General features: G+C 43.8%; 1 protein-coding gene across 1 annotated transcript in view; it reads right to left on the bottom strand.

Annotated features, from left to right (window-relative positions):
* Positions 1–1,430, bottom strand: part of WNT7B (Wnt family member 7B) — a 93,778-nt gene extending 92,348 nt beyond the window's left edge. Inside the window, exon 1 of the mRNA XM_057426740.1 lies at positions 713–1,430. Coding sequence (XP_057282723.1) covers positions 713–783 — 71 coding nt within the window. The 5' untranslated portion in view covers positions 784–1,430. The remainder of the gene's footprint in view (positions 1–712) is intronic.
* Positions 1,431–24,414: the final 22,984 nt, after the last annotated feature.

Raw genomic sequence — 24,414 nt, 5'->3', positions numbered from 1 at the left:
ATCGAAGGCCGAGGAAAGAGCCGCGGGCTCCAGGGGAGCCCCGCTGCCGGCCGTCCCCGGGCAGCGGGCCGGGGGGGGGCCTTCGGGGGAGCCCGCCCGGCCTCCCGGGCGCGCCAGCGCGGAGGCAGCCGGGCCAGTTGTCAAGCTAATTTCAACACGTCCGCGTGATGGATAGAAACGCAAATTGTGTCTAGGCCTGCATAAACCAAATCCCCGAGTGCAGGTTCAGAGCAGGGATTCCCCTCCTCCCGCCCCTTTCGCCTTTTTAATACTTAAGCTCTGCTCTATTGTCCCAGCAGCAGCGGCTGAGTTAACTCTGTCAGGCTGCCTTTTTTTTTTTTTTTTAACGGAGGGTACTGTACGCCAGAGATAATATTTAAGTTCGCTTAAGCAGTACAAAAGAAAAGGATCCGTCATCACCCGCCACCGGCTCTCTCCAGGCTCGGCGCTGCCGGAGCGCCCTACCGCCGGGCACCGGGCTGCCCCGGGGCCGGGGTGGGGGGCACAGCCGAGCTCCGGGGGCTGCCACCGCCTGGGCACCCGGGAAAGGGGGGAGACAGACAGAGAGGAACAGTCACCTTCTCTCTTTCCTTCCATCCTTCCTTCCTTCCTTTCTTTCTTTCGATTTTCCTTTTCTTTGCAATATTTTGTCCACAACTCCGTAATAACGTGACCCAAAAGCCAAGGAGATTTGTCGTGCAGAAGAACTTACCCTAATTTGACATAGATGACTCCAAAGCATAGAAACACGTAGAAAATCCACTTGCGAAAGTTTCTGTGCATGATCTAGAGAATGGACTGAGCCATAAAAACTGCACGAAAAGCCGAACTGATCTTGTCGATTAAATCCCAGTCAGGAGTATTGCTGAAGCTACCCGGGAGCAGAGCCGGCCGAACTGTAAAAAATCAACACCGTGCAGATAAGCAGCTCTTCCCAGAGCCATGGTGAGCGAAACCGGCTCCAATATGAAGGCTCCAGAGGGAGGCAAAAATAGAAAGAGCTGCTCAAAATGGTAAAACAAAAACCCAAGACAGACAGTCTGAGGGAGAAAATGAGCAAGCACTGATCTTGATCAACTGCCTCATAGAGCCCTGAAGTTCAATGTGTTTTTACTTGTTCTGACTTCCCCAGGTAACACTACGTATCTTGCAATCTATGGCTCCAGGTAGGAGGATCTCTCTCTCTCCCTCTCTCTCTCTCTCCCCTGCTCTTCCCCCCACCCCGTATGTGTCAGGATCTAATACATATCTTATCTGTCCGTGTGTATGTGAGGGTGCGAGCTATGCGTGTGTTTGGGTTTCAGAAGGCATGTCCTTAAGCCTGAGTGTTGGGGAAAACATATGAAACGTATCCAGTAAGGGAAATAAAGGACTCGTCCTCTCAAACCGAAGCATTTTTTCATTTCCTCTAGCATGGTAACGCGGCTGGATTTGCAATGTATGGACTTCGAAAAAGAGATTGTTAAAACCTTTTTTTTTTTCTTTCTTCTTCTTCCCCCCCCCCCCCCCCCTTTTCTTTCTCGTTTTCTTTTTTTCCTTTCTAATCAAAAAGAGGCAGCATTAACCCCTGTTTGCTTACAGCACCATAGCCTAACAGGCGGGGGTGCGTGTCAAGGCTGTTTGGCCGTCTGACCCTGCTGCTGTACACAAACGCCTGTCACTAAATTCGATTTAATTTTTCACAGCAAGAAAACATTCTTTCCCCTTTCAGATACACATATGCTTGGCTTTTAACACGAGTTTAGGATATTCAGTTTGCTGCTCTTAGAGACATTAATCGGCAAGACAAAACCTCACTTTGTGTTCAGACACTAAGTCAAGTGAGGCTTCCTTTCTGCTTTTCCTTTCTCTCTCTCTGTCTTTTACTTCTTTCTCTCTGTCTTTTCTTTCTTTGTCACTGATTTTTGAGCTGCTCAGTTTATTCCCGCATTCTGTGGAGTTATCTATTTAATTCTACTGCACAATGTGTGCCTGTCTGGAAGTATATGCCTGCATGCATATGCATGCTTAAATAGCACTCAAATACAGGTTTGTGGGCTGTGGTAAGTTATACAGAAATGGATAGACCCATGCACCTATGCCCTCTCATACACATACATTTATATGCATGTAAGCAACAGTAAGCATAGATAGCTCTAGGCATCTCTCAAGGAGAATCGGCTAAACACACACCAGTAAAGGCTGAAAGGAAAGCAGGCAGTGACAAGCAAGCAGAAGAGGCTGAGCACAGAACTTCATCGTAAAGTATCTATCCTGAGGGAGAAAACAAAGGATTTTTGAAAGCCTGGCCAGGCTGCTGTGGTTGAAGCGACGCAGTGTGAAATTTCAAGTAATTTTCAGACGACTCACACAGCCAACGTTGCCCGCACCTTGCCATCACCCACACAGCTCCCGAACACAGGGGCTCCTAGGGGCACCAAGCCTGTCCTTGGAAAGGGGGAGCAGAAGGACAGAGAAAGGCCCCGCTGTAGTGTACATGCAGAGTCCCCTGGGCCGGAGGGAGAGGGCCGAGCCTGCCCTCCTCCCGCCGCCCTCTTCACACCCCATCCCTGCTGATGGGGTTCACTCTGCCTTCCCCCCGCATTCCTCACGGCTTATTCCTTAATACTCAACGCTCTGGCTCTTGCAGCAGGCAAATAGCCCCTATCCAGACCGCTTCTGCTACATTTTCCCTAATACTTAACTATGAACAACCTGTCCTTTCAAAATGCAGGGGCTTCCCTTCACACTCTTATATCTAAATGGCCTTTTCCCTCCCTTTCACCCCCACTGACCCAATTCCAATCCCCCCTCACTCCACCCCACCATATTTGAAGGATTTTCATGTGAGATGAGGCCGTGTTTCCCTTTTGAAAAACCATTTTTCCAAGAGCCTCGTAACTTCACCCGGAGCTGCCATCCAAACTCTTCGACCAACACCCAGAAGTGCACTCAAGATGCAGCACTCCCTCTTGGTTTTCCCCTCTTTTTTAAAGCCTCTTGAAGGCGAAGACCCCCCCGCTCCATCCTGCGAGCCCCAGAAGCCCAGGAGCGGGCGCTGCCCGCGGCCATGGCATACTCGGGGCAGTCACAGCTTCCGTCCAGCCCGGGCGGGCGGCGGCAGGGCTGAGGCGGCCTCGGTCGCGGGAGGCTCTGCCGCAGGCCCCGCAAACGGCAGCGGAGAGCGGGGCCGGGGCGGCCCCTGCGCCGTGCGAGACCGCGTCCTGCGGGGTAACACCGCCACCCAGGGGCGGCCGGCGGCGGCGACCGGGGCGAGGGGCAGCAGCGAGGACTCGTGGGGAGGGGTGGGGGGAAACGATGGCAGAGTCCTCCTTCCTGCTGGGCTGTGATGGAGCCGCAGCTCCCGAGCCCTGGCCTGGACCTGGTTTCCGGTGTGGAAACCGGCTTGAAGGGGCACGCTTCCCCTCCCTGTGAAGCTGTGCCGGTTTCTGTATAGGCACTGAACACTGGCTGGCCACGGGGATTAAGAGGGAGGGGCTCAGCAGCACACCTATTAGTTGTGAGAATTCTTCTTCAAAGACCACTTATATGTGTTCGTTTGTTTGCTTTTTTTTTCTCACAAAACCCGTGGAAGTAGGACTGCAGATTGCCTCCACCTCCTCAGTGACTGCATGCTAACCATCATGCTAGTGTGTCCTACTTGCCTCCTCTAACTAGTGAGTATTCCTCATGCCACCATGCAAACCCAAGAAGTTTTGACAACAGAAACTAAGCTAGTTTGCATATAAACTAGCTTGGAGATAAGCATCGTTTACAGGGCATAATATTTTTGTGGTTTTGACCCCTACTCCACTGTTATCTGCAGCTAATTGATTTGGAGATGCTGGATTTTTGGGAAAATGAGAGAATTTCTTTCCTTCAAATATTGGTTTAACTCTTGCTGAAAGCTTAGGCTGAGGATAAGATTTCATGAAGCTTAATAATTCTGTGGTTTAAGAAAAAAATCCCCTGTAGAACATTAAAGTAGGTAATTCTCACATTAGCGTTCAGGAATTCATATAGACACTTTATAGGCAAAATATGTAAAGCTTGTTGAACTACTCTAAACAAATACTACCTTAGAAATGGTACAAAACTTCCTGCAAGTAAGGTAATTAATATTCATAAATACAAAAGCATTGTGAGTTGAAACCATCTGCTGAATGCTCTTGTAGTACACAACCATTACTTTTTACTCATCAAAAATAATTGTCATGGCAGGTGATATACTCAATTGAAAACTCAAGTAATTAATTTTTGCACCCATTGACCTTCTGCTGACAAAGCTTAACATTCACTCCTCTAAACCTGATGAAGGAAAATTCATCTAAACCACACTGCTGCCTGTTCCCCGCCGCCTTTTGGTAAAATGGCTCCTGTGGCAAGATATTTCAAAGGCCTGTTGGACTTGATCTTCCCCAATCCACCACAAATGCATTTATTCCCACTCCAAGTGGAGAGGTTTTACCTGCACCAAGGGAGGAGAAGATCTTGAGAAGTCACCAGTGTACTGTGAATTTTTCTGACAGCTTAGCCAACAGGAGGTAACTCTTGGGTGCAGTAACTCAAGGGTAACTTTGGTGTCAGTTCCTTGAAAAAAAGGAAATGCAGGAACTAGATTCTCTGGCCAAGACAGGGGTATTGTTTTATTCCAGACTGCATGTCACCCATACTGTGCTGCAAGGGACGCAGTGCCATTAGTCCAACCCAAGTTACTACAGCTTGTAAGGCCTTACAGACCAGGGACTCTGTCCCACCAGGAGGAGCAATCCCCACAGTATGAGGAGAGTTTTGCAGCTCACTGTAAAGCTCTGTAAATGGAAGTATGAGCAGTGCTGAAGGGGAAAGGAATTTTAAACTGTTGGTCACAACTCACATCATCTTCCCTGGAGCTTATTTCCAAGTGTAGTGTTAAAAATCAGAACAAATCCCGTGAAATTTCTGAGGAATGCAGACAGCAGGGATTCCTCTGCCACAGGCTACTTTACAATCCTTTCTCTTCTTTTTGTACTGCTCAGGTCAATCACAGGTAACTAGTAGGCTTGTTACAGGTCCCAGAAATCTTAACTATAGGGAAAATCCAGCTGCATTTATTGCAGCCAGCCACTGTCTGGCACTGTTGCTCCACGCAATTGTAGATGAAGGCTTCATCTAACACGAAGTGTGAAAATGTTCTTCATGGAAAATATGGAGAGCATAGTGGCTGAGAAAGAAAGAAAAGAATTAAAAGAAGAATGACTATAAGAAGCATACAAAAAGAGGTATCTCATAGCTGACCAGGATCTTACATACAATTTACACGTGTTCTTAACAAATGTCCGTTAACTATATACACTATTACTAATCTTTAATATTTTGTATGCATGTCACCAGGCCTTTGCACATGAAGTGTTTTCTTAAATTACTTCTTCTCATTTACCCAGCAGCTTCCTAGGCCTAAGATGTCCATTCTTTCTGAGAGACTATCAAACCCACCCTCTGCTTCTAGAGCTTTTTTTAAGACTCATGATGTCCTTCAGGGAGCTGATCCCAGACCCTGTTCTCAGTCATCTGGTCTTTGAGCTGTGATTCTGAAGAAGGGCATGAAACTCATCTCATAGGTGATTATGTTCTTGAGATACATCTGGCAAGGTGTCCAGCACAGAACTGATTAATGGCAATAAAAACTTTGCACCAATGTCAAGGTCTGAATCTGGTCTTATTTAGAAACTGAACTTTCCATTGCTCAGTATTACGCACAACAGCATTTGTCTACACCTTTGACTACCACTGGCTTTTATTTCAGTTCCTTTCCCATTTTTCATTCCCTCCCTGTTTCTCTTCCTCTTTTCCCCTCTCTCTTTTACATCTCATTCCCTGGAATATTTTCTGCTTCTCAGGGTATCTGTCTTCCTGCAATTCCTAAGCCTGCTAACATTTCATCAGTTTAACACCAAATTAGTTTAATAAGTAACATAGGTGTCCAGGCTCAGTTGCTTCACATGTTTCACATTGTTCAGATTAATCCTGGTTTGAAAATTTTTGTTTACTCTTTGCTTCATCGAAGCTGAGAGGCATTGTTCAAGCCACAGAAATGTAGAATTGCATATATTATACATGTCTGCAGTACCAGCACGAGATGGAACTAACAGACTTTCCCACTAATGCCCCCTTTGCTAAATAGATCTTTACTAGCTTTGTTGCACTGGACTTAATATAGTTTTAAATTCTTTATTCTTCATGAGCTGGCTTCTTACTCAACTGACTATGTTAGTCTGAAAGATGCAGAGGAAGGTTCAGCAGTTAAAATGGAACATGACTAAGAAATATAATGGCAAAAAAGGTTAAATACTCCAAATAAATTGGCACGTTGAATGTACATGTTGTATGAGAACTAATCCTTTTACTCTGCAGCGGTAGGAAATCTAGAATGATGGATTAACTGTGTCTTCTGGGCAGTATGCTTCAAGAAGAATATAGATCAACTGGAGGCAACCCAGAGGTGAACAACAGGAAGCTGAGTAGAAACATGATCCATGAAGAAAAGTTGAATCAGTTGTTCATTTTACAGAAACATAGACTGAGCAGAGAGAGGATAACAGTCTTCAAATGTGCAAAAACACATCGCAAAGATAGCAAGGTAAGGAATTGATGTACACAGACACGGGGGATAAATGAATTTGAGCAGCATTTAGACAAAATTAGTTTAAGAATTAGCAAAATCTTCCTCAGATTTAAGATCAGGTTAAATAAACATCTACAGAAATTTAGTAGTACAGGATCCTACTGCAGGCTACAAGCACCAAGGCTCCTTTTAGATATGATTTCATGAAGTGACCCATTTCATCTTGCAGTTACAAGTGCTCTCACTGGTCCTCACAAAGCAAATGTCTAATAAAAGAAGTCTTAGCACATTTCTAAAGTTCAGCAATTCAGGGACTGACCCCAGTGAACTGCTTTCATTCCACCCTTCAGGTAACACAGTGAGACAACTTCATTGAACCCAAGTCTGCTGCTTGCATAAGGTAACCCAAATGAATGCAAACTAAATATTGAGTTCAGCAAGGTTCATACCAGAATTAAGATAAAATAAATTTAGTCTAGAAATTTAATCTGTAATCAGCACCATCTTCTACTGTTGGTTTTGTGCTATTTAAAAAGGAATCTCTTTAATCACTTCTATTCTCTTTTTATAGAAGACATTGAAAAACCACAGACCACAACCATGGTTTTTTTTTTCCTTTCTGCTTTCTGAACTACATTTCCCAGAAATCTCAGGTCTTGAGTCAAAGTGCACATCCGTCTCTTGCTGTAACAGCTCTAGCTACCTGGTGCAGTCCCCTGTTAGAGAAACGTCCTGAAAGATGAAGAGTAAGTGCAGAAAACCATATAATAGCATCTTTTTTTCCTTACATATCAAGAAAATATTCAACAGATTTCAGCAACCAGTAAGAAACTATAACAGCAGCAATAGGTTTGGGTCATATTATGTATATTGTAATTGAGTTTTAAACATTCATTTTTTTCCTCAGAATACCTCATTAAAAGACTTGACAATCATCTCTGCATAAAAATACAGGACTTTATAGGCTTTGTTTGCACTGAAGTTATTAATTTGTTTTATCGTATACTGCTTACCATTTTGAGATAAATCTGTATGAATATGTGCCCTCCTGTCTGGAATCAAAGTATAATCTGTCAAATTTTTGTATGACATTTTTAAAAATTACTCTGATGATTCATATTTATATACACTTGACCATACATCATTGCCAGATTTTAAAAGCTAATTGCATGACTTCCAGTGCCTGATATTTTTAAATAACAAATGAGATGAGAACCTCTGGATTATTTTTTTTTTCCATACGTGTGAGATGCCAAGAAAAACTCCTAAATGTGATTTTTTTTCCCCTCCTCCCAGAAACTATGCCCTTCTAAGAAAAGAAAACACATCTAGAATTGCTATTTTTTAAATTATCCTGATTTTTTAAGTAAATCTAATAATGGGAGTGGGAGAAGGGAGAGTTCTGGCATTGGTTTTGAAAGCATAGGATTGATGATACTAATGTTGCCAAGCCAAACATAAGGACATTGGTTTGTTTAGCTTCCTGTCTCTTCCACCCAGCCATCATCAAGGACCATCTACTGCTCTTACCTAGGAGGGACAGCATTTCATTTAAAGGTACAGTAACAACAGTACTGAGATACACGTCCATTCATTAACCTACTTCTTAAGAGTTTTATCTATTTCTAGTGCCCTAAATCTAAAAAAAACCCTGCTCCATTAAAAAGGTTTTCAGGTGAAGATGATGCCTAGTGAGTAGTTTTATAAGGCTGTGTCCAGCAAACTTTAACCTTCGTTCACACTTCATCTGTTCTACAAAACATCTGTCTCTTTTACAGTGACATTGTAATCTTTGCCTCTGTGTATCAGGTTTTGACTAACCTAGCTATGTTGCTGCACGGCAGTTATATGATGTAATTGCTTTGGATATATTAGCTTAGTTATACAGAAATGGCCAGACTTTGGAAATAATCCAGAAAGGTTTGCCCCTCTTTCCTTTACAGTTTTCAACGATTCATCAAATTATGTTGTTTGTGTCATGTCCTCCCCCAGGTCACTGAATTATAACGGGCACTTATCTACAAATCTTTCCTACATTTTCTTTCTATTACAATAAGCTTCTCTTTCATCAGGATTATCAGTGAAAGCTGCAGGATATTTTATCTGGCTGCAATTCAGCTTCATGTGGGGGTGCTCACATGCACCCTGCGGTATTTTGTGCAGTTATAAGCAATTTATGAGATGTTTAAAAGTGCATACTTTACTTTTCAGATTTAACTCTTTGCCTGAACCCAGTGTCTGATTAATCTCAGTGCAAGAGTTCTGTAGAGACCAGGGTCTAAATATTAAGTGGTATTGACTACCTCTGCTCTTTCATCACCTTCACTGGACCTGAAGGTTCTCAGCATTTTTTCGGGGTGCAGCCCTACCAAACCTTACATGCATTATAAAAGACGTTTAAAAAGTTCTTCCCAAACCAAGGGCCCAAAAGGGCAGAAGCTTCCCCAGTATGCCTTTCTGGCATGACACCTGTACTGGAGTGATGACCTTTAAAGGTTCCTTCCAATCCAAACCATTCTAAGATCCTGTGACTATGCTGAAATCATCACATGGCCACCATAGCCCTTGTCTCTCCCCTCATACAGTGTGATCCCTGAAAGCTGCAAAGCATAAGGACAGGTTACCCAAGAAAAGATACAAAACAGATCCTGCAAGACACTGGGCTGGCAGGTACTGTGCTTCTGTGATACCTATCATCCATGATGGCAAGACGTGTAAATCAAAGAGCAGAGATCAGTTATTTAATGACTTCAGCAAATGAAGTCTCCATGACCCTGCCTTAGTACAAAATCTTCAATTCTGTGAAGCTTCTAGAATCAGTTTATCTTTCTGCCTTTTTAAAAGAAGGAGGGAAACAAGTATAGGTACCATTGTGCTTGTACCTGTGCACCTGCATCTGTGCCTCCAAAAAAATGAAGAACTGGAGCATCTTTGGAGAAAGTATAAACAGTTCCTGTAGGATGGACAGGTTTCACACCAAGGCTATACATTAAAGTCTTTCAGCCCTTTCAGCCAGTGACTTTTTTGTACATTTTCCTACAAGGGTTAGCAAATTGGAGGCTAACATTAATAATGAATGCTACTTGTGCTAGTAGGAAACGGTGGGACAACATAATCAATGGAGATTTTTTAATGTAAACAGTAGCTATGAAGTAGCTATGTTCACTCATAGGATCCTCAATGAAGAAAATGCTTCAACATAAATGTAACATATCACCAGGAAATATTTTGACATGTTTTCTATACACATGACAATGCATGTAAGCCAATGATAATTCTTCCTTTTTTACTGGCTATGGTCTGGTCTAGGTAGAGAATAAACATGGTCAAGAATCTGGGAATCCTGACTGCTAGATTGTCTCTTGCTTAGACAAGAGACATCCTCTTTGTCCTTCCCAAGCTGGCATCACAACACAGAATTGCCGGTTACCAAGCTTAAGTGATTAGTCCCCAACATCCTCCCAAATCCAGAGTAGAGCCCTGAAATCTTGTGAGGGGGATATTCCTCACCACTTCCTATTGTGTCTTCAGGGCTTCTGGATGCAGGGGAGTTTTATGTTGAGTAAATTACTCCTTCTAAAGTGATAAATAGCTTTTTTCACAGAATCATTATGGGCTTGTTTGTGTGCATGCCAGAGCTAACACAGACTTTTGCCTTTTGCTCTTTGATTGGTACAACAGGGATCTTTGAAACTATAGTTGATTGTTATGCTATTGTCTACTGAGCCTCCATGAGCTGTAAACTGAGAACATATTTATTGCTTTTACCAAACATAGTCCCTTGGCTAAATGTCTCCTTATTATACTTTTTTCACTGCCTACTTTTTCTTCTTTTAGAAAGTCACAGCTTGGTTTGATTCTAAAGGCAATGTCCCACTTTAACCACAGACATCTCTCACTATCAATGGAGCATGAAGGTAGAGGGGGGAAAACCCTCTTTTGGCTGACAGCTGTAGGTGTCCATTTACTTTTGGAAATTAAAAAACAAACAAACAAAAAACAACCAAAAGTAGGATGTGCCATTTTCTAGAAAGTTTCTTTTCAACTTCCCGGCATTGCATGGATGTTTTTCTTCTGTAATGAGGAAATCAAACCTTAATTGTCTGTCATTTGCTAGAATGGCATTATGTAAGCTCTTGTTAGATTGCCCTACTAGTAAATCTTACTTTTGGGTGTCATAATACAGAGCAATCTGTTTTCTGTAGCTATGGAAGAATTCAGTAGAGGACGGTAGTATCAAAGAGCTTTAAGGGTGGCTAGTATACCCACTTACACATTGATGAAGACTGTAGGAGGACAGAAAATGTAAGGTAGTAATTCCCAGAGACATTCACAAAGAACAGTGATAAAAGAAAAATGGTGTGCATAAGAACATCAGCAGACAATGAAAAGATGAGAGATTTATTAATTGGAACAGGAGTGAAGGAAAGAAAATATTTTGGAAACAAACTAAAGAGAAGCACTTCAGTAGACAGAACCATTGTATTAAAAATATTTGGGAAATACAGTATTTCTTTGATATTTTTAAGAATTTGTAACTCGACAACTATATTGTGAGAATAAAAATGAAAGCTGGGTTCAAGAGTGTAATTCCACAGCAAATGCAGTATTTTTGGAATCCCCAAGACCCTCTGTCTGCCAGTAATTTCCTGGCTATAGCACCCTTTTTGAAATTAAAATCTGTTACCTCTCCTTCAGACTGGTGTGGCTTTTCTGATGGTCTTCCTTGTAGATGCTGACAGACCAACTCAGTTGTAATTGCTTTATATAGTTTGTCTGTCAAGGCATCCTGCTGAGAATGTAGCAAAATACAACCTTTACCCATGGAAATCAAACAGTTGGCAAGTGGGCGCCTTCTGTCTTTTAATTTTTGTCATAGGTTACTTCAGCAATTCATTGTTCATGGAGTTTGTCATGACATTAAGGAAATCTGACTACACACTGAATTTGGCATGCCGAGTGCTAGTCTTCACTGAATCACTGGCCTACTGAGTGACTTCATGTGAGTCATTTCCATCACTGGGCCTCCTGCCTCAGCAAGGAGATGGGGATATTCATGCTAATTCCTTCTCTATGTGCTTTGCTATCTACTCATAAGTAGTTCTATGAAAGACAGCAGTGGTATTATTAGTGAGGCAAAATCTAAACGGATGGCAGTAGATTTGGCTGATAATAAAAGAGGCAGTAAGAAAGCCAAAAGATATAAATATATCACTGTCTTTGGATGTTTGAGCCAGTTTTGCTGAATGGGAAATGCCAAAACTGTGAGCTAGACCTTTGTATTCATGGCTTGCAAAGAGCAACAGGGATGTTTTGATGTTATTACTGGCAAGACTTAACACTTTACTACATAAAGGACAGGGTATTGGCCACTCTTGCACAATTTGTAAATGAAGGCACTGCTACTGCTAAACCCAGGACAGCACTCCTTCAGAAGTAATCCATAGATAGTGAGCCTATCAGTTGTTGCTTCTTGTACGCAATATTGCTGCTGGTATTCTCACCTAAGAGGCCTTCTTTTCTTTATCTTGTTTGATTACTGATATGGATGAAAAACTAGGTCAGAAACAACTAAGGAGATCAGGCTTATCTTATTGAAGATACCATACGTATCTTATGAGATATACTGATACTCCCTGAATCACTCAGTCTGTTCAGGAAATTTTGTGAAAGTACACTGCTTCTGCTTTCAGTGGCCATTTCTACTCCCTTCATAAATATTGGATACTAAAATAATTATTTACTTATTTTTCCTAAGAGCACTGAAGTTTTGAGAGACCTGGAACTGGCTTCCTAGAGAGATGGCCAATGTCCCAAGCCTGTCAGTGTTCAAGAGGCATTTGGACAATCCCCAATTGTTCAAATTCGGATAATTTGGACATGCTTTAACTTTTGGTCAGCTCTGAAGTGGTCAGGCAGTTCAACTAGATGATCATTGGAGGTTACTTCTGACTCAAATAATATTAATTCTGTTACATTTTGTTCTGTTCCATTCTGTTTCTCAGTATGCAGTTTGTATGAAAAAATACTCTCTTTTTGCAGTTACTTAGAGAAAATGGAAGAGTAGATTGAGTCAGACTCAGTTCAGCCAAGATAATGGCAAAACTGGTATGTATATATATCTAAGAGGAAACAATTCAAGATGATAAAGGCATACCGTTGATGCTAAAAGACCCAGTGTGTTTGTTGCACTAAGCAGAAGATACTTAAAAAGAACCCCAAACATTAAACAAGATTTCTTGGACCTTAAGATATATGGAAAAAGCCTCGTTTTACTCTGGGCTCAATTCCAAATCACTGCTCTAAGAGTAAACTATTATTCACAGGTAAGAGCATGAGAATGGATACACAGGGATACACATTTGAGTACGATTCATTGAATAGAAACTTCACACAGAGAAAATATTCTCATGGCATAAGACAGATCTCCAGTTACGCAAACCCTCAAGTACTCATTTTTTAAAGGCACTCACTTCTATTTCTTTTGATAGGTCTACAACTTCCCATTTCTCTTCCTCCAGTTGCTATTGCTTTACGACTTTCTATGTTCTGCATCTGGGTTTACAAGATGCTACTGGCCACACAAACCAAATTTAATATCCTCTATTTGGATTCCTACCAAACCACAAGACTTTTTTTTTTTTTTGCTAATTTTTTCTGTCTCTCATTTTTTTCTTTTATGTAGTTCTCAGTCTCGTAAGAACAAGCCCAGCTCTTTCTGTGGCGCTGCACTAATGTAACTGATACTCAGATTTACCCCTTAGAAATTGAAACTCAGTTTCTTCTGTTGATACCAATAACACTTTTTCCATAGACTTCCTTATTCTCCCACTATTGTTTTATTTACAGCAGAATATTATTCTAATTCAATCATTTTTCAACCAATCTAATAAAGTCCCAAAGTGGATTAGCCAGCAGGCACTGGTAGATTGCACATCCATCAGTTGACAGCTACAAAATCCCTGGATAATTAAATCCAGAAAGAGATACAGAAAAGGAAGGAACAATTCATTTGTCTCCTACTTCTCCATCTGTTGCTGTTCATTCCGTACAATTGAAGATCAGCTCCTTGGCCCTTCTTCTTCCACCCAAAGCTGGAAGTGGCTTCCATCCCTGGGGCAGGAGAAACAATGCTTTGAGAAATTGAATGCGACATAAGGGAGAAAAGGAGACCTCTGATCCCTCCACCCCCTTTTGTCCCTAGGCAGGAAGTTTCTTCAGAAGTCACACCAATACTACAGTATCTACAAAGGGATTTGCACCGTAATGGCTATGTTGATGCAAGTACAGCACAGCATGCAACCCTATGACTTGAAAGTCCTGAATGCGGGCATTCTGTAAACCATCTGTAAACTGCCCCAAAATCAGGACAATATATCATACCTTACTGTTACAGTGAAGTAAATAGAATGTCATAATTCCGTGACTAAGTGCTGATGGTTTTCTCCTTTGTGTGCATTTTTACAATGGTTTTTTTTTTCACATTTCATCATGCTTTGCCAAAATAAGGGGGTGAATCAGATCTTTCGTAAGCTTTATTTCTCATTTTCTCCCTCTCTTCCTTTCCTGTCTCAAGTGAATGTCACCAGAAGATGCAAGCATACACGTTCTCTAGTCATTATTTCTTTTAATCATGTTCCTTTTCTAAGCAGTTTTTCTTAGATTGCAGAAGATATCTTCAGAACAAAGAATGCGCTTGAACTTGCATGTTCTGTTCATAACAGGACGTCTTCCCTCAAGCTAGCTGAAAAACTCTATGCTAATACTAATGCTAATATTGATTAGTATGAACATTACTATTTCTATTCTTTGAGAAGGCTATTTACTATTTCTAAATAGTCAATCTATATATACACTATATTTTCTACATAATTTTCTGTATAATAAATTGCATTATGATCTTCACCTAACTGAATGTGACTGGTTATAAAATGTGTGGACTTTTTCTCTGCTGTACTGGTATCCCCCATGCTGTCTTTTCCTTCTAGCACTGTCAGAACTGCCACATTGTAAATGCTACTTAATGACCACTCTTGTCAGTGAGTTAAAAAAATAAAACTTTGAGGAAAGTAAGAGTTTCATTTCTCCTTCCGGATGTCTGCCAGCAGATTAGTTGGTGGGGGAAGAGTGGTTTAGGGTTGGGGTTTTCCTTTTTCTACTTTAAGGAGTGGCTGGTGAGGGAGGCTTGAGGAAGCTACCTTGGTAGGGAGAACCTAAAAGCTTTTATTAGTTGCTCTGCATGCAGGAGGCAGATGCTGTCCTGCATTTTTGTCAGTCTGAAATAAAATAGCTCTTTTAATGGTGTGGACCCCTCTTCTCCCAGAGGGTGACTTGAACAACTGGAGTGGAATGGGAGTTCCGGGGGGGGGGGGGGGAAGATGAGAGTCACGAGGCCTCCAAAGGACTCAGGCTGCCCATTCCACAGACCTCTAACTCTTATCCTAACATTTAAAATAATACTCTGGCATTTAAAATAAACATAATTTTCTTCTCCTTGGACTATGAAAAAAGTAACATTACTCCTTAACTCTTCAGATCCAGCTCCTCTGACAAAGGCATATAACAACTCCTTCCTCCAACTCCAAAAAAGTGTTTTGTAGGTTATGGCTTTAGTTCTTTTAACTAATCAAAGGCACCTGTGATTAAGCAGCACCCAGAACACCCAGAACCAACAAATCTGGACTTTCTAACTCTCTGCATCTTAAAGCCAGAAGTGCCAAAGTGATCAACACCTGTAAGCAAGGTGGATGGCAGCATCCTGGCCAGGCTCCAGCTCTTGCTGCCCTGACCTTCGCTGTTTTCAGGGACTTAAGCTTAGTTCCATGTTAAAATATATTAGTTTGAGGGGTCAGGAGAAGGTCTTTCGGAACAAATTGTAGTTCTACTGTAGTAAGTCATACTGAAAACACAATGACACTTGTTTGGGTGTCAAAGCACATGTACCTAGCAATGGCAGGCTGTAACATAGAGAAGATCAACTTCTGTACATAAACATTGCATTGTACCTACCATTTATTAAATGATGCTGTCAAAAGTACCACAAAGTAACACCAACAGTGACACACAACAGCATCATTTAATACCCAAACCAAGATAATGCCGTTTCAGTGTCGGAGCACTAGCAAAGTAAGTGAGAGCAGGGCAGCTAAATACAGCACCCCAACATCATGTGGTGAATGCAGCACCTTCCTGGAGACAGACCCCTGACAGTACCAGTGCCACCCCCAATGGAGGCCAGCTCAGCTTTACAAAATGGTGGAATTAAGGGTCTTCCTCCTGCCTCTCTCTTCGAGCTCACTGTCCCAATCTGCTTTAAACTCACAGTGGGGAGATTTAGATTAGATATTATGAAAAAAAATTCTTTACTGTGAGGCTGGTGAGACACTGGTACAGGTTGTCCAGAGAAGTTGTGGCTGCCCACTCCTGGCAGTGTTCAAGGCCACGGTTTTGAGCAACCTGGTCTACTGGCAGGTGCCTCTGCCCATGGCAGAGGGATTGGAACTGGATGATCCTTAGGGTCCCTCCCAATCCAAACCATTCTATGATTCCATGAAACAGCCTCTGACCTCCCCACTTCTTCACCATGAGGTACATGTTCGTGTATGCATACCTGCAAAAGGACAATGAGCACTCAATCCCTGTGGAGGACATCCTTCACTCTTGCTAGACAGCGAGCTATACCAGCCAACCACCACCAGGCTGCCATAGCTGGCATTCCTTGTTTTGCACAGTGCATGAATCCATCCATCCCCCTTTTTGCTTCCATGAAATCAGAAGCCGTTATAGTACCTGCAAATAGTATTTCAGTGCATGAGCACAGCGACAGCAGCACCCACGGTACTATCAGCTAATCTTTGCTTTTTAAAACTAAACTTTGAATAAAACCTTGATTACCTGCATAATTAATCCCAGTTCACAGGAATTTGCATGCCTGAATAATTAAAGAATTAAGGGCTAAAAGTGAAAATCGAGCAAAGCCCCTGTTTTTGTACTTGAAAAGCTTCAGCAGCAACCATGATAGTTCACAGCGCATAAATAACTCAAACTGAGCTGCTCGCCTTTTTTTTTTTCCCCTCCTTGCAGAAATCCTCTTAGTGCTTCCTAATTAAATGAAAATATTTTATAAACCATCATTTTGTGACATCACAAGAATATTTTAAACTCTGGATTAGACAAGCTGGATTTACAGTTTTTAGCATTTGCCATCTGATACCAAGAGCCATTTAAGGGAACTATAAACCACCATAAAATGGTGACAAAACAGTACTTTAAAAAAAAAAAAGAATTGGAAAAAAAACAATATTGTGCTCGTCAGCTGAGTTTAACTCAACTTTTAATTTTATTTTTCAACTCAGCACTTTTCCCTTAGAGCACTCAGGCTGTAAATAACACTTTAACAAAATCCTGACAAAACTTACACAAGCAGCAGGTGTGGGAGGAGGAATATGTATTGTAGGGCGCCAAATCAGCATTGTCGGATTATTTTTTCCTCACAAAATAATTGATTTTTTTCTCGTTTTTAACTAACCGTCTCCACGCCACCGCGGCGGGGGGGGATGCGATGAAGTGCGGACGGGACAGCAGAGGGCGCCCTCCGGTCGCCGCAGGCTGCGCCGGCCTGTCAGTCAGCGCGCAGAACGTTCTGGAAAGGGCTGTGTACGGCTTCCGCCCGGAGGCGTTTCACCCTCCGTGCGGGGCTGATCCCTGTGTCCCGGGGGCACCCTGTCGTCTTGCAGGGCCTGAGTACATCGCCCTGTCCCCAGCAGGTTCTGTTTTAGCGCTGGGTGACCCATGCGGGTCCATCTGTTACTGCAACCTCCCCCCAGCCCCGCACACACGGCGGGGAAGACGCGGGCCCGGGGAGGCTCAGGCCGGCGGTGCGGTAGAAGGCAGCGCGGAGCTGCAGTTCCCCGGTTAGGCGAACGCGGGCGGGGTCGGAGCTCGGGTCGCCTTTGGAGGCGGCAAAGAAACGCTACGCCGTTCCTCTCGCGCGGCTGCTCGCCCCGCCTGCCGCCATGCAGCTGCGGAGCGCTGGCGCAGTCGCCTCGGCTCTGCTGCCGGGCCGGATCCCGCCTTCCTCCATTTTCTCTCTTCGCTGAGCTTTTCTCAGCAGCCCCTCTCCCCCCTCCCTCGCGCCGTGCGTTCCGCAGAGCGCACCCGCCCGGAGGCAAATGTCCGCGTCACCCGTTCCCCCCCCCGTTCCCGGCCGCCCGCAAGCCCTGACAGGACCCGGCCGCTCTGAGCCCGCCTTGTTCCTCCAGGCCGACGAGGGCAGCGCCCGGGTGGACTGTCCCGGCCCGGGGGTACCGCGGGAGAGCGATGGGGCCCCCGCCAGGTGCCGGGCAGCGGGACTGCGGGCTTCCGAGGCGCGGGCTGCCCGCCCCGCTGCCGTCTCCGATCGTAGCGCACAGACATGTCTGTTTTCGGTCCTTCCCCTTCCGACTGCCGGGTGACAGGTTCATTTTCATGGAGGGCCCTTCGTGAAAATACAGAAGAGGGGTTGCGATTCTCCTTCTTCATTATTCTTTTAACTTTTAGGCTCTCTGAAATTGCAGCGCTGTCGCTGAACGGGCGCGGCGGGGCTTTGACTTTTTCTCCGTCCGTGTGAGAACCCAGTGGTGCTGTGGCCATCTGAAGGATGGTCAGACCTCTCTTTTCTCCCACCTCTCCCATGACCAAGCGTCTGCGGAAACCTCGCAGCCGGGGCTTTGAGGGAGATCACACACACACACTGACCGATTGGTTACTCCCTCCCAGTCCCCAGACTAATACTGTTACTACTGTTACTACTGTTTGATGTACTCCTATCCTCCACTGGCTTTTTTAATGCGCAGGAACCGGGTCCTTCGTGGTGACTTTTTAAAAGGGCAAAAAAGCCTGCGTGCTGCTTGTGCTGGTTGTGTGGAGCTACCCGCCTGTTCCTGCTCCTGGTCTCCTTTCGCTTTGTACTGCCTTATTTCTAAACATAAATAAATAATAATATAAAGAAAGAAAATGTTACCAAAATGGAAGCATCATAGTGCCCCGGTCTGCCCTTTGCCTCCCAGGTAGTTGAACCTATAACGTTCAGGGTCCCCGAAGTGTACTATAAAGACAAGATTGCTGAAATCGCACTAGTTCTTTAAAACCAGTCACACCGAATGTTTTAAAGTCTATGCATTGCTCCCGTGTCACTTTTTCTTGTTTTATTTTATTTTTTAACGAGAGTTTATCGCTACACCTCCTGAACTCTGCATTTTTAACCGTTTGTGAAGAGGAAGATGGGTGCCGGGGTTTAAAACTTTCCCCGGGTAGACTGTGCGTTTTAATTCTGGCAGCCAACCCCGCAGTCGTTAGTCATGAGCAGAGGTATTAACCGGGGAATGTACCATTACAAAATAATCCGGAGGTATTAGGTAGAGAATGGTACGGCCGTATTTTATCACCGTGGTTTATCACACTGCTTAGATTCGCCGAGGGATCGTTCTGTTTAATCCATTTTACTAAGCACTGTATAAACCAGACATAAAGACAATGCCTGGCTAGAAAAGCTGCTTCTGTTACAGACTGCAGTACCTCGGGTCTAATTTGTTCCCGGTACATTTAAAGATACAGGTTTGGGTTTTGTTTTTTTTTTTTTTAGTAACATAAATGTCAATCGGAATATCTCAGTTTTGGGATATCCCCTTGATTTAGGGCTGCGCTATTTCAGGACGTTATACAAGGCCTAGTGCAGAGATGAGACTGCTGCCTCGTGCAGAAAAGATAAGAGACATTGCAGGGGAAGGGGAAGAAGGTTCATTCCCTCCGTGGTGGAAGAGTCGTGGAGGAAAATCCGAGCAGCAGCTCGGTCCTTAGGAACACGTAGTGCTATGTTGCTGACTGCCCGTCCCCAGCGGATTTGGGGACTTTTTTTTGGAGGGGAGGGGGGATGGAGTGTATATATTTTTCTTTGCTTTCGTGAGATCTCTCATTCTTTCGAGTTCAGGCCTGCGGCGATTCTTTTAACTATTTCTGTTGCCAGTGTCAGGATCAGGGAAGGAAGGGAACGGGCCTTGCCTGGCCCCAGCTGCTGCCCTTATTCCCCGGATCGTGCCGTGGTTTCCTCCCTTCCCGCGTAATCTTAACCTGTTCCGCGTACCAGGACCCTGCAACGGGTTAGGTTTCAGCAACACCGCCGAAGCGGTTAGGTTTTAGGGGACTGAGGGTGTTTTTTAGGGAGCCCCCGCCTCGGAGCAAAAGTCTCATGGATTTGCAAAGGGCAGACCCTGACAAAAAGAAGTCGCGTCTGTCGGGGAGCATCTCTGTTCTCCTTCCCCGGCAGTTTTACTGCAGAGTTACTAGTCAGTGGCCCTTGCTCCGCACACATCCCGCGGCGGGTCGAGGCCGGGCCGGTGCAGCGGTTATTTACAGAGTGTCACGCTGCCGATATTCCGATGTATATTGGAATAAGTTGCCCAAAGAAGCTGTGGCTGTCCCATCCCTGGCAGTGTTCAAGGCCAGGTTGGATGGGGCTTGGAGCATCCTGGTCTAATGGAAGGTACCCCTGCTCATGGCAGGAAGGCTGGATCTAGATGAGCTTTAAGGTCCCTTACCCAAATCCAAACCATTCTATAATTCTACGGTTCCTATTAGGAATAGACTGTCTCTCTTTCCAGAGGGAGTGAACGAGTTTACAGGCTGTGCTCGACAGTGCGGCTGTCACTGTGCTAACATTCCTTAAAATAATTTTTTTGTTCATGATAGATTTTTTTTTCTTTTTTTTTTTCCCTTTGGCTTTCACTTTCGCACAGCGTTTCTGCAGTGCTCACATCTGTTTGTCATCTTCGGAGCGTGGTACAGTGAATTGGGGATTAAAATGAAGTCGCAGGGCTTTCAGTTTGTTAATGTCGGTACTTAAATTTAGGCTATTTAGATCCATAGTTAGGCCCTTATGGAAAAGGTGGCCTGTTTTCTCCTAAGGCTTCAGTTTCAAACACCTTCCAGGGAGATCAACAGGAGCAGTGGGTGCTTAGCAAGTGGGAAAATGGTTTTATTTGTATTAAAAACGGAACTGGGAGCCTAAGTGTAGTGTTCGTCTTGCAGCATGTGGGACTAACTGCGTTTTCCTGTTTGAGAGACTCCTCGCTTTCATCTAGTATTGCATATTATACCCACTGTAAGTGGATAGTGGAAATTGCAGTGAAGTTTCAAATAAATAAGTTTCGTGACGGTTGGTGATTAAATAAAACGGGTCATTAAAACAGTTAATGGGTCGTTAATAAAATAATTTATTTGAAAGGTGAATGAAAGCAGAATATTGCAGGGGTTTTGTTAATTCACTTTAAGCCCTCTTCTCTTCCCCGTGGAAGGAGTATTTGCAAAGCCCCTGGCTCGTTTCTGCTGCGTGGGAACACTCGCTTCCTGAGCGACCAGGGAGCCCGCTATACCGTCTGTCGGTCGGTCTTGCTGTCTGTCCGCAGGTCCTGCTACGGCTCCCTGCACACTGAGGCGACAAAGCTGACAGCTGCCACGCGTGTCCCTTTCCTCCCCCCCTGTGGCCGCGGGGAAGTTGGGGAGAGACCCGGTGATTTTCTGGCTCTCCCACCGGAATGAGGAGCCTTTCCCTGGGAAGGAACAGACGGCTACAAGCCCTGCCGCGGTCGCCGGAGAATCGGATAACGTGTGCTGGGCATCCAGCTCCGCTCGCAAGGCTGGAGGGAGACAGGAAAAGAAATCAGGCGTCGGCACAGGCGACCCCCTTCAGTAATTCTCGTAGGGCCTTGTTCTGTCCCCACGGACGGCACTAGAAGTTTTGTCTTTCATTTCATTAAAGAAGTACGGTCAGGCCCTCCTCATCGCATCCATGTACTTTCTTTTTCTTCTGGAAATTCTTATTAATAGTAATAAACACGGGCACAAAGTGGATGAAAAATCAAAACACCAAACCAAACCAAACCTAAAACCAAACCCATAACAGTAAAAGTCCAAAATAATAATAATAAAAGATAACAACCTAAGAGCAAAATGACTAAGCTCTTTTTTTTTTTTTTTTTTTATGAAGTCGCAGTTGTAAAAAGACTTGTTTAAAATTAATGATTTCTAACTAGGGAAAATTGATAGGTATTGTATTCTTTTTTCCTAAAATGCTTACCTCTTAAAATGGTAAGGTCATATTTTAAATGTTCCGTAATGTCCGTAATAACCTGTCACTAACAGATCTTTAACGTCTTCCATTTTGGCCAGTATTTTAACTACAGAAATAACAGTTAGTGATCGGGATTTTTAGAAACGTATCTGTTGCCTTCTAAGCAGGGGGGACGTTGCTGTGTCCCCCCAGCCCTATTTTTTTGGCCACCTGCTATCAATTCTTCAGCACAACAGGCTTCCCTGGAAGGTATCTGCAGTTTTTGGGAATAGTCTTTTACTTTCCAATCATTTCCAGATAAACTCCGATATGGTTTCCTAATAAGTTCCTGTATTTATATGTTTATGTTTTAAAACTAATTGAGGCAAAGCAGCCCTTGGTAGTTGAACCTTTATAATCTGTAATGTTCATTAGCTTCCCAACAGGGAGCTGTCGTCTGTATTCATTTCTCTTCCCCCCCTCCCCACATTTTACTACTGCTTCCAAATAATCCCGCATCCCTCCTAATAAAAAAATGGGGGAGCTTCTTCTAAAATGTTATTTAGCGAGAAATAACGACGCTCTTGGGCGTCCACAAAGCACTGATTTCCACACAACGTTGTCGTCAGGGCAGGCGTTTGCTCTCCCGGCTCTTCCTGTGTCCTAGAAATAGGACAAATTCGCCTGCACATGACCCTTCCTACAAATATTCGTCGACAGTTTGCTTTGCCTTATTACTGGCTAAGAAAATGGGTCCTTTAATAAATATATATATACATACATATATATATGAGAAATATCTTTTCCCCTTTTAAAGCACTAGTATGGTGAGCTTGGGGTATAAGAGTTCCATGTGTGCATGTCTACAAACCAGGTTAGCTGCGGAGCCTCACCCGCTCCTTGCCTACAGAATTCTGCTGGCTTTTACTAAATCGATTCTGTTCATTTTTGTATTTTATTTTATTTTTTCCCCAATGAAACGTGTTCTGGTTGGCATCCAAAAAGCAGAGCGTCCGCCAGGAACTTGCCGCTTTTTTCCCCAAATTTTCTCAAGCGTTGTTAGGGCGGGAGGTGAAACCACTTATTTAAAAAGCCCCTAATAAAAAAAAAAAAAATAATCCAAAGCACTTATTTAAAAAAACTAAAAAAAAAAAAAAGAAAGAAAATCCAACCCCTCCTATTTTATTTTTTTTTTTAAGCCTCCTAAGGAGAAGAAAAACAAACAAACAAACAAACAAAAAAAACACAGAAAAAAAAACCCAACTTTTTTTTTTTTAAGGTAAATTTATCTTAAGCTGAGGGGAAACCCAGAGCTTGTTGCCCCAGTGGAAAGGATGTCGAAAGGAAGATAAGCGAGCAGGGGCGAGCTAAAAAACCCCGTTAATATCATTCCTTTAACCAGGTACCGATGAGGATCATCGCCCACCCCAGAGGAGCATCTCCCCCTCCACTCCTCCATCACTTTCTTCCCTTGTTTTTAGGGGTTAAGCCCAGATTGTATTTCCCCAGCAGGTGTGCCGGCCCCTTTTCGTTTAGAGGTAGCCTTTTGTGTGTACTTGTGCGTTTTGTTTCTCCAAAGTAGCTGTAAATGGCTTGCTGTTATTTATTGTAAAGATGTAAAAAAAAATCTTAATTCGCACCCTGAGAGCAGAGAGCGGTTCTCACTCTTCTGGCAATTCAAAGAAGGGTGTCTATTTGAGTTAGGCAGCATCCTTCAGTTTTAAGGGAGAGGTGCTTGAAATCAAGAACGGCTTTTTTTTCTATCTGACGTTCTTCCTTTTTAGTATTAAAGTCATGTAGGAAGAAGACATTTCTCCTCCGTGCTCGTTTAGGCTGGCCCTCTCTTGGAAACTCCAGACCGGAGGGAAACAGGCGTGCATGGGCTTTTGTTGGTTGGGTTTGTTTTTTTTTTTTCTGAAAGATGTTTGTCACGCTGCAACCATTATTCCGAAGAGCCTGCGATGTTTTTATTCACAGCCCGATTTTCAAGGCTCCTTTCTACACATCGCAGCCGGCTCAACTTGACACTCCGAAGCAGAAATGGGGGGGGGGGGTGTGCGTGAAATAAGGGGGGGGGGATGCGTGTGTGAAATAAGGGGGGGGGGGAAGGAGAGAGGGGGAAAAGGAAGAAAACAAAATAATAGTAATAATAAAAAAAAGGAGCAACCTTCCCCCTTCCCACCATCAGCCCCAAAACTAAGCTGCTCCCCCAAGCAAGGTTCCCCTTATCCCGCCTCGTCGCTCGGAGAAATCACCCCTCGTCCCGTCGGCACGTTTCAGCGTCATTTTAATCTGTCTGAACTTTGAAACAAAGCTGGTTTCCAAAGGAAATTTCCACTCCTGCTGCTGCCTCGCACCAGAGGGCGCCGGGAGCCTTCCCAGGCCGCTGCCTGCTTTCCAGGGCTGCTGGAAATTAACTCTTCGGGGCCTCTCCCTAAAGGCTTACTAAACCCTTCTCTTTAAAAACATACAGCCTTATTTTAACACTTTTGTTTTGTAAAACGTGAGGTGTTCTTTTTGGTTTGGGTTTGTGGAAGGTGTTTTTGCCTCCTTTGTATTGCCCTTTCCTAACGCTGCAAAGGGCTTCACCCTCCCGCAACAGCCCCCTGAAGAGTCTCAGGAGATTTACAGCTTCTCTCCGTCTCTGCTAACTTGGCTCTAATTAAGTCACTGGATCACGTTTGCGTGACATTACCGTGTTTTCCCTCCTAATTGTCTGGGATAAAAGTTTGTCTGGCTGTGTTTA

The sequence above is a fragment of the Pezoporus wallicus genome, unplaced genomic scaffold (assembly GCF_028554395.1).
Source record: "Pezoporus wallicus isolate ANWC-B61680 ecotype Strahan unplaced genomic scaffold, APGP_CSIRO_Pwel_v1 scaffold_3294, whole genome shotgun sequence".
Lineage (NCBI taxonomy): Eukaryota > Metazoa > Chordata > Aves > Psittaciformes > Psittacidae > Pezoporus > Pezoporus wallicus.
This window is presented reverse-complemented; position numbering and strand designations above follow the sequence as displayed.